General features: G+C 33.9%; 1 protein-coding gene across 1 annotated transcript; it reads right to left on the reverse strand.

Annotated features, from left to right (window-relative positions):
• Nucleotides 1–289: 289 nt before the first annotated feature.
• LOC148599746 (neuronal acetylcholine receptor subunit alpha-3-like) lies at nucleotides 290–7,998 on the reverse strand. The gene is made up of 4 exons (XM_088557777.1): nucleotides 7,957–7,998; nucleotides 6,949–7,061; nucleotides 2,290–2,822; nucleotides 290–1,687 (listed from the first exon to the last, which is right to left on the reverse strand). The coding sequence occupies exons 1-4, from the start codon at nucleotides 7,981–7,983 to the stop codon at nucleotides 1,299–1,301; spliced, it is 1,062 nt and encodes a 353-aa protein (XP_088413903.1). The 5' UTR covers nucleotides 7,984–7,998; the 3' UTR covers nucleotides 290–1,298.
• Between the last annotated feature and the right edge of the window lie 3,390 nt (nucleotides 7,999–11,388).

The following is an 11,388-nucleotide window of genomic DNA, read 5'->3' on the forward strand; positions in this document are numbered from 1 at the left end:
CATTCACGATCAAGCAGCAGTATTTAAACTTATATTATCGAGCAGTTCACGTTTATTTCTCTCACCTGACATAATGACGGAGACGGATACATTTATGTTGGCCAGTGTTCCGTGTAATATTGAAGAATGCTGGTGGCTGTTTATTATCAAACTAAACGAAACTTATAATTGGCAGGAAAAGAGATGACGAGAAACATGTAAGCTCATTATAATTATTTTTGAGATATATTCATTATATTGTGCTCATACAACATGTGAAATGAAAAGATACTAAATATTTAACGTACCGTATACATTTGTAAAGGGGGTCGATTAAATAAAAACAAAACAAGATTCAATTACATGTACAATTTCTATAACCATTAAAAGAATAAAAGCTACTTTTGAAAATTTCATTGCTGTTTATAAATATAACCAACTCAACAAAAAATATGAACAAATTTAAGGATTTATGAGCGAGTTGGTGAAATCATATACTGCGATGAAATCCTAGAAAAATTTGGAAATAATTCGTGGATGGGGTAGATTTTTAATCATTTTAACAGGGGTACGGCATTTATATTCGATTATTTAACACCGAGCGAGGTGTTAAATGAGAATAGAAATGCCAAACCCATGTTAAAATGAGTACAAATCTACCCCCGGAAGAAATTATTTCGTTTCTAATATGACAAATACGGTACTTTTGTGACAAAAATTTCCCTAGGCGTAGCCAAAATAACGGCTGTTCCGTTTAACTTCACCCGTATGGAATTTGGATTAAATTTCAACAGTATATTTACATTGTATGTCATCGTATGTGTTAAATGTGTGTATTTATATAGTTTATTTCAATTAGGTGACATTTAAACCGTTAAATCATCGCGTAAATATTTTTAAATGAGTGGGTTTTTTTATGTGTCAAAGCGACAGCGAAAGAAAGGAGACAGTGCGCAGGTGCTAAAAGTGGGGTTGTACCGACATATACTGTACGCCGTTAAAATAGGTCACATTAGAATTAAGAAATAATTCATGGAAGGGGTAGATTTGTAATCATTTTAACATGGGTACGGCATTTATATTCGATTTTTCAACACTGATGCTAAAGGTGGGATTGAACCGACATATACTGTTTGACGATATGAAGACGTCATATTAGAAGTTTTCATTCCTTATATACTCTTTGTGTAAAATTTTGAAAATTAATTGAGCCAAGTACTGCTTCACTGCATCATGAATTCATACACGACAGCTGTTCATAAAAGATGAACGTAAATAATCAACCAATAAAAATTCACGTAACAATCAATATACGATTATTATGAAGAGGGGTTATAATAAATGCAATATCCAATTATTAAGGATAGAATCATTATGGAGGTAGAAATGATGTCAAATGCTATGTACACTCGGAAGAAAAACATGTCCCAAATTTTACAAACTTTTTTCCAGTCCAAATCCTCTTCATTTCTTGGTTCGTCGACCATTGTATTTTCTTTCTTGTCAATGGGCGTCATTACAATAACTCTGACTTCGTTTTTTTCTTTACTTGAACAACATATATTCAAAGTCCGATTAAACCGAAGCGTGCACTTTCTGACCCATTTCGGTATTGGTTCGTCTTCCGGTCGATGGTTACAATAGAGAACAAAAAGTGTGATCGGAATCGAGCCTATACTGGCAAACAGGATGACCAAGTTGTAAACATCTGGAAAATATTTAAAAAGAAGCTTAATACTGAAAAGAAATTATTATTAGCAAGTTGTGATGACTTTAAAACCCATTATATCAAATAGGTACATGTACATGTACATGTAGTAACGATTTGGAAAAAAAACCAAGAACAAAATATAAAAAAAACTTTTAAGACATGATCAGAACTGTGAGTTGACTCACAAAGTAATATCTCTGCCTTTAAATATGTAATATTTTATGTAGTTTTGCAGTATCTTAGAAATACAGACGTCAAGTGGCATAAGCTCGAAAGCACAAAAGTAAAAGGGCCGGAACCTTTGAAAAGTAGGTGCCAGCTAAGGTTGGTCAGAAATGTGGGGGAGGGAGGAGTACCAGGACATTGTTTGCCTTTTTTGTCAATTTTTCACATGAAACTGACAAATCATCCAATAAGAAGAGAGTCACCAACTCCCTACACCCCTCTGGATCCGTCATTGGGTAATTTAAATAACCGATGATACTCAATAACCTGCATTTTAAATTTGTGTTAATTGTCATTCTAGTCAACTACAAGAATACACATTGCATTATGCGATCATTTAAATAAGACTTTGAAAAACATGAAAGTGTACTCACTCAGTACAGAAGTACTAGTAGATGTTGTTGGCATATGGTCAGCAACGAGCGTAAGGTATACAGCATAAGCAAGCATCACCGTCAGGCAAAATCCTACTTTTTCCCCAGAATCTGGATGCAGAGTAAAAATAAAACTGCTGAGAAATGCAATGGCTATAACTGGAAGAATAATAGAAGTGACCAGAAATGCTGGTCGACGTCGGAAACTAAACTCTACAATTGCCATCGGATGAGACGCAAAACCTCTTGATACAGTTGTTATAGAAGCTTTGTATTTAACGTATTCCCATTCTCCGTTTTGTGCATAGAAACTCATGTCAACATCGGGATCGTTAAAATCAAAGTCCACTTCTCCGTCCGTATACGACCAGGAAGTAATTTCGAGGGAACAGACCTGCGTATCAAAGGGGTAAAAGGTCACATCCATAGTACATCCAGTAATCGTATACATCGCCTGGGTCCAATCTATGGTTCCATCTTTTATGACTCGCATCATATTGGTATCATCGTCAATAATCGAAACTCCAATTTCTCTAAAAGAAATATGTTATTGAGGAGGTAGTCCCAAGGGTAAGGGACATAACTCTTAAAATCGTTGCTATGTTTGTATTATATTCAATATCACTAAAGCTTTTTAAGCTTTCCTTTGAAACAGAATGATATAAGACCAAGTTACCTTGATGCTTACATGAGATTGTTGTAAAATGGCGAATACAAACATTCCGAATGAATGATTTGTAAGAGTTGTGTCCCTTACCCTACATGTAGGTCTATCGCTTAACTGAACGTACTGACACTCTTCTTACAGATTAAATCAGTTTTAACCTCTCACAAAACTGTCCTATAATTGCCAGAAAAAGAAACATTTCTTTGACAAATTCAGATTATTTATAGAGCCAACTCTTTAACTCTCAGTTCTAGCAGAGCCGCCTCTACTAGTAGAACTGCTCTCGTAGGACTGGCTCTATTATTAGAAATGTCCTCTTATCGTCGGTTCTGCTAGAGCTGTCAGAAGAGCTGGTTCTAGTAGTACCTCTGTTCTTGTTGAGCCGGTTTTGCTAGTACATGTAGAACTGTTAGAAAGACTGACAAAAGAACCATTTATATGATCCCTTACAACTGTCCTAGAGCCGGCTCTTCTGACAGTTCCCCTGAAAGGTTAGAACTGATCTCATCTGTATTTAACAACACTGGCTCATTTTAAGTTCGTGAGAAAAGTATGCTAATAAGAAAATTAGGCGTACATGTAGAAAATCAACAATGACATTTCTGATGTACAATGTAGTACAAATATCATTATTAGCAAAGCTGACAGGTAATATGAGAGGTGCACATTTAATAGCAAAATACAACGTACATTCACCACTGTATACAACTCAGAAACAATCGAATACACTTTGTAAAAGTGAAGAACCTTTAAGTACTTCTCCGTCTAAGAATCGGGCAAAATGCATTCATATAAAGTGTGGTACACGAAGGAAAAAACGCAGAGATTTTACTGCATTAAACAATTAATTATACCTGATAACCACCAGAAATAACCATCAAAGTGTTTGTAAAATTTGTCTTTTTAAGATATTGATATACCTTAAATACATGTAAAAAAACCATCTACGTCACAGATACATCAGGATTAACTTAAATAGCTGTTTGGTTGTTTTCTAGACGTACTGAATATATATTAGGCAAATAAGACTAAATTGGGGAAAATGATGTGCCACCCATTGCCTGATTCTTACACAGAATGATACTTAAAATATTGTAACATTGTAGAATTTGCAGTCATTTTTATTTCCTAAAAACCAGTGTATAAATTGAAATAAATAACGTTATTTTAGCAGTTTGTTTCAGGATTCGAGATTGTTTTCTAGTTGTGTTTAGTGCTTTCAAGAGATTACACATTCTGAGAAAGTGGTATATTCGTTTAAAAATTCATACGAAAAGTATTACGATCTGTAACAGTTATAATTTTTCAGCGTCAAGCTGACCTCACAAAGCATCCTATGCAATTAGGACGTTTGCAGCAATCGGTACATCCTCGCCCAATCTCGGTAATACTGGGAACCAACGAGATTGGCCGAGAAGCTGCGATTTGGTTGATTGATTGATTGTTGGAGTTAAACGTACGAGCAGCAATATATCAGCTATAATCAGCTTGAACATGAAATGGATCATAAAATCAAAATGAAATGATGATGAAATAAAAAAAAATGGATGGGACACGAGGACAATATTCAATATTGTCGACACATTTTTATTGATACTAGAAAAAGGGAGGGATGGGCAAAGTCGGGCAATTTAGCCTCCTGTGGTGGAGCGCAAAGGTTCCTACTCCTATCGAATACCACAGTTCTTTAACGTGCAAGGTGCACGGTGCACCACTATGATTTGCGGTCAGGTTTTCCGTATTATAGCCTGACAACCCCAGCATGTAACATACCAGGGGTACCCCATTCCACCACCTGGAGTACACAACCCAGTTGCTCTGTGGGCAGAGCGCCCTAGCCCCCGGCTAAGGTTCTGAGCATTATTTAGTCGCCTTTTACGACAAGCGTAGCGCTGCTGCAGGCCTATTCTTTTGACATCCGGATCTACAGCTGCGATTGGGTGTACAGATGGTTCAAGTGGTTAATACATGTATGAGCCATATGCTCCAACAAAGTAAATATTTTGTTATAAGTTGTTTTGATACATTAAGGCTTTATTGATTAGAATTTTGTTATATTAAAGTTGTTGAAGCATGTGGCAAAAATATTTTTCAGAGTCAAAGGTAATGAACTATCAAACGTTTTCCCCAACTAAAAACACTAGACAATTTAAATTTGCATAACTCTGAATTGCAAATCTTGCGCCACTTTTTCTCAACCTACCATGTAATGTGAGTAACCATTGGATGCAGATTCGCATGGGATTTAATGAAATGCATTATATTTTACAATATTTGATAAAATAAACTTATAGTTACAATTTTAAAATCATGGGATTATTTTATCCCATGGAATTTTATGAAATCCCATGGGATTTGTTTGTGTCCCATGGGATTTTTTTTTCTCCCATGGGATTTTTTTTCTCTCATGGGATTATTTTTGTCCCATGGGATTTTGTTTTGTCCCATGGGTTTATTTTTGTCCCATAGGATTTTTGTTTGTAAATCAATACAATTACATACATAAAAAAACGGGTACATGTGTATAAAGAGGTATTATGATAAGATACCAGAAAGTACAAATGTATGCGTAGATTAAATGAAGCTATAGAATTCAAATAATTTTACATCTCTGTTATTTATAAGCAGGTAATAACCAATGCTTTGTCACATTTAGTAAGTATATTTATTACTTTATTAGATTTTATAACGAATATGCATGTTTTTATGTATTAAATTATTCAACTAAAAAAGAATTAAAGCTAAATTATCTTGAAAAGTGTTATTTCTTGAACATGCTTTATTACAAAATACAGTTCATTTTTTTGCTTTTCAAAAGTACTGATATTGTTGACAAACTACAAAAAGGTTAGTCTTTCATAACATTTCATAACCATATCCATATTCAACACAAAATTATCTGTACTTTTTGGCAGTTTATGTCCATTCTTACAAACAAATCATTATATTGAAAAAGTATGTTATGCAGTTCAATATATTCTGTTCATTACTGCAGAAACAAAAAGTGTTAAAATGCAAAATCAACTTTATTTAATACACGCCCCTTTTGAGTAAAAATTGGGTTGATTTTGTGCAAAATTTTGCCAAAAATGAGCAAATTAAAGCCTGAAAATCCTCTACAACCCTCTTTCATAATTTCTAAGGATATGAAATAGATGCACATGCAATTTGACAGGAATTATATGTCTGAATCAAAGTCTAACTTATCATTTTGAACCTTATATGACGAGCAAGAACCACAGTTCATATCAACTATTCCAATCTGGCTAACATTGACGTAATAAAAACACCTAATATTGTCATGAATGTAAACAGAAACATTAACAATTTAAGCTTCATTTTGCGCTAATGTTCATGTTTGGTAGAACTGCTAAAATGGTTTTGTCGTCAAACTAAATACACATTATACTAAATATCAGGTAATACATGTATCTATAGTGATTGAATGGAGTCGATATTCTAGACCGAATTAGATATACATGTGATTAAAGCGAACATACTCCTGTTTATTAGACTGATCACTGCCTACGTTGAACCTAATTATGTTGTGAAACGTGTCTATAGCAAACCATTTCGGGCTTTGAAATTTGTTGGGTTTTGTCAGATGTTCGCGGTTAACCAACATTCTAAGAACATGTAAGTAGCACTCCAGCTAAGAACCATGCAAAAAATGTGATTCATAGGTGAAAAGCCTACATACAGTTACATTTCTGATATTTTCTTTTAAGAGCAGACAGATTTGAATGAATATTTACACATTTCATAATATAGACTCATAACACAATTTAAGTACAAGAATAAAAATATTTTTTTTTTTTTTTTTTTTTTTTTTGGGGGGGGGGGTAATCACATTTTACAGATTTTGCATAATTTTTACGAAGACAACTACTTAAAGAGTAATCAAGGGCACCAAGAATCGAGCTTTATAAGGGATTTTATAAAATAGACTGGCAGACATGTTTCAATGTACAGTACAGAAATACATGACTTACGAATTGGCAATTATCAAAGTCGGCCGCCATGTGTAGTCGGAAGTACTGAATATATATGGTATCGAATTGTACGTTGCATCAGTGGCCCAATCAAGGCGGGGATCTTCCCATAACTGCAAAATATACATGTAAGCTTATTTTATTAAGTAAATATGGAAATGGACGACGGTATGTAAAAATGTAATGATGATATTACATGTATTTTTTTTCAAGAAAAAGTTAATTTTAGTAATTTTATATGATTATGTTTTGGATTTGTTTTTAAAATGATAAAAAACAGCTTTTTTTCGTAATCATATTTACATACATGTATATGCTGTGTTTTTTCAGAACCATCAGAAGACATTTATGAAAGGGCAAATCGTACTATTAGCGGGTAACTTTTCAATTTAATTTTTAAATGCTATATTTTAGAATGAAATACAAATGGAACATTGAAATTAAGCTACGGTTGACCCTTTACATGCGCAATGAAAAAAATCAGTTCTTCTCTACAGCCAAATGTGCCACATATGATAATCATATGGTTCTCGATTCATATGATAATCATATGGTAATCATATGACAATCATATGATATTTAATATATGATAGTCATATGATTATCCTATGATTCTCATATGTTAATTTTGGCTCGAAAACATATGACAATTATATGTTTGTGAAATCATGCGATTATCATATATAAACCGAAACATATGATTATCATATGCTGCTCGATTTATATGATAATCATATGACGCAAACCATGTGATTCTCATGTGTGGCATATTTGCCTGTGTAACTACATTGAATATGTTTCTTTTTTTTTCATTTTATCAAAGTTTCCATAAAGGCGACCACAGTTTCAGTTATTTTTATTATATACAAAACGACAATACACAGTAAAACCTGGTAATTAAGTACGGTTCGGGACCTATATAGATAGGTAGAATGTTGAGTCATGACGACTAATGAAACATGTATAAAGCTAATTTTCCAGTGAGATTAGCGTATTTCATATTCTTACAAAGGTAAAGTAGCCTGTCATTGTCATTGTCTGGCTCTTAAGATCCTGAAAAAAAGAGAAATTAAATACTGTAACAGATCAATGTATAATTCAGTCAGCTCCCAATTGCTTAGATATATTCAATGCACCGAAGAAACAATCCCGCGCTAGAACTCTAACAAATAGGCTTCTGGAACAGGGTTATGTTGCTACAAGATTGAAGTCATCACTACAGAAGTTTTATGGTCGTCATCATGAACTCGTGGATCGTTATGGTGTATCCATCAGCAACAAGAAAACTGATGTATTCAACGGGTCATAGTTTTCCTCGGACTTGACTTTTTATGAGCAACTCGGCGGGTGTTTCTAGAAAAGCAGAGGACGTTTACCCTACCGGTGCACCTGGTCCATGCTCCCAGTTTTTAGTGGAGTCCGAGTTGCTCATTTACTTTTGTTACTTTGTATGTATGATTTTAGTTACTTTATGTTCTTTGTTGTGTATGTCTGTTTTCCATGTCTGGACTTTGTCCCTGAATTACATTCGTTTGATTACCGCTATAACCTTGGTTCCCTTGATTACTTTTTCAAAGTATAGATTATGATGTTTACAGAGCGACTGCTGCCCTATTTCTTCTTGACATGACCGGTCAAAGCTTATTTCTTTTCAATAAACAGTATTAATAAAATTCAGACATGGCGTGCTTCATGCAAGTTAAAAACCCGTCGAATTCACGTGTATTTCGAATTCAAAAACAGTTACCGGTCTTAGTTCGTCATTCAGTTAGTTCACTTTCGAGATAAAGTACTTATAGAATGTGTAAAAAATTTGCATTTTGCAAGAGTTATCGTTCTTATTCATGGTTACTTGATAAATGTGTGGTTTTCTAAAACTACGATACGAATCTGAATACAGAAATGACGATGGTTACGTAAAACTAATGCCTTTGAATGCTGAAAAATCACCGTTGGTTGATTTTTTTTCTGCACCATAGGCAATGTCTGAAGTTTATATGTATTGGTGTATTTACATGTATATCATTCTTGTACATGTACATACATGTACTACATGTTTGGTAAAGGTAAACCAAGGTCAAAGTGGTAAAAGAAATAAGAGCCAGGCGAATGGTATTACTAGTCTCAAAGTAGATCCGAGATTTCCGGTTGTGTTGTTAGGACATGTATTTCTAACCTTCACTTACATGTACAAGATTTTAAGTGGAGCACAAATGCTATGAAGACATTCAAACCCATGCATGCTTTGCAATTTTTTAGGAAGGTGCACATATTGTCATAAAAATGACTTTTTAATTTTTAAATGCAGACACGCCTTTTTTCATGGTTCGGTTTCATTAAAAAAGTATCTCAAATTAATACTTTATTTCCGTTAATTCTTGAGTTTTTTCCTCAAACATCCAACTCTATCCCATCTAATTAGTCGAAATTTCTGTTGAGGAAATCATGGACGAAAATCATCAATTTGAATGTTTTTATGAAACCAAGTCACGACCTTCTCCCTGTCATATTATTAAAACAATATCAGGATAGAGGCGACTTACATTGTACATGTAACATAAAAACGTGCAGGACACACCTATATGTAACTGTATTATGTAAGTATATGTCCTATTGCCAATTGCATCACATAAGGACTTACATCTGTGGCCCTACACTACATATGTACTTACGAGGCCGCTCAACGAAATAGGACGAACAGTGATGTTAACGTTGACTGTGGCATCCGGTCGACTTAGTAATTGGTAACTATTTGTTGTGTACATCTTCGTCCGTAAGTCATTTTCAAGTGTGTAACTGTAGGTGGCTCTGATATGACATGGGCCACCTGAAAAAAACAGGTAAGATGCTTTTTATTACGTTTGCGAATGATAAGTGCGAGAAGATGTTGATACATGTATACCTTATATACTCAATTGCTATTGCATGTATTCCGAGTTTTTGTTAACTGATTTGAGAAAATCATACTCTTTTTTTTTTCAATTTAACCATCGTTATACTAAGACTTTTACTGCAGGCTTTAAATATGTGTTGTAGCTGCAACTGGTAAACTCTTAAGTCTTTGGATTGGACATCTTTTTTTAATAAATTTCTGGATCCACCCAATAATTGTCAATCGCCGAAATGTAGAAGCGAGTCAATGGAGAATAGTTAAAGAGAAATGAAATTCTAATCATCTCTATAGTCGAAATTTATTATCGCCAAAACAACGACATTTATTTTTAACACTTTTAACCATTTTCATGTATTTTGTTTAAAATCCGCAATTATATTTGCTTGACAGAGTCCACGAAAGATACCAACCGGGAAAATTAATAGGTCGACCTAAAATAATAGGTTATTACTACATATGAAATAAGTTTGTGTGTTTCCACTCTTATCTCTTTATTTTTTAAAATATGAAAACAACATTGAAAGTTTGAAGAGATCCTCCATTTTCCCTGTCCTACATGTATTTAGTACTGTCCATCCATGTACGCCATCAAATAAGAAGTTCACTGAAAGCACACACATGTACTATATTAAACGATGCATTCATACATATTATAAATACAAATGCTCCTTTATTCCATTATATCTCATTCATTTAAACCACACTAGCATTCCAAAGTCCGTACACAAAACACAAGCCAACCTCCCTTCAAGCACCCAACCCTTTCCCCCATTCTTCATGAATACTTACAAAAGTATAGAAGAAACACTGATAAAAATATTCCTCTCATCTCAATGTTGGAAAACGTCCACTCTGACCACAATGGTCTAAATTACTAAACTATAAAATAATCACGATTACTTTCATGATGACCAATGCATTTCATATTACAAAAGGTCACTTTAAATAAGTAAATATTTGGATTAGTTTTCGAAGATTAATTAAACGGTCACGGGAAACATAATCCATATGGTTGGATTAAATTGTGTTCTCAGTTCAACAAGCAATAACATAGGCAACCCTAAGTACATGTATACATGTAGTACTTCAATTACATCAGAGTTCGTGCATTACAGATTTTCATTTACACATTAGTTGGTTTGTTTGTTTTGTTGAATCCATTATATTAAAAAATATTTGATCTATAAGTTCAAATGTACATGTATTGAACTATTTTGATTAATCTCAGTTATTACGTTTGACAACTAACCAGATCGACTGACCTCTTAAACTTGGATAGTTTTGGGATTTTAACTTTAATAAGTACGATAAATTTAAAGGTTGATTATTTTACATCCTATGGCTGATATTTCTCGCATATCAGTACGAGAACGATTGACCAATAACAGACCCTGTTTTGTACTAGTCTGGCACGCTGAGGCGCAACTTTATAGAAAGTCCATGTTTTGTACGAGTCTGGCAACTTTATAAAAAGTCCATGTATTGTAGTATGTGTAGTCTCGCACGCTGAGGCGCAACTTTATAGAACTACCGTAACTCACAGAAGC

This window comes from Perna viridis, chromosome 13 (genome assembly GCF_037379345.1).
Source record: "Perna viridis isolate PV_CMFRI_1.1 ecotype Kerala chromosome 13, ASM3737934v1, whole genome shotgun sequence".
Classification (NCBI taxonomy): Eukaryota; Metazoa; Mollusca; class Bivalvia; order Mytilida; family Mytilidae; genus Perna; species Perna viridis.

Coding starts and splice junctions, on each gene's coding strand:
- LOC148599746 (XM_088557777.1), bottom strand. CDS start 7,983: ATGACAATGACAGGCTACTTTACCTTT. Junction 7,062..7,956: donor TGACAGGCTACTTTACCTTT/GTAAGAATATGA, acceptor TATATTTTGCAG/TTATGGGAAGATCCCCGCCT. Junction 1,688..2,289: donor TACTAGTACTTCTGTACTGA/GTGAGTACACTT, acceptor AATATTTTCCAG/ATGTTTACAACTTGGTCATC.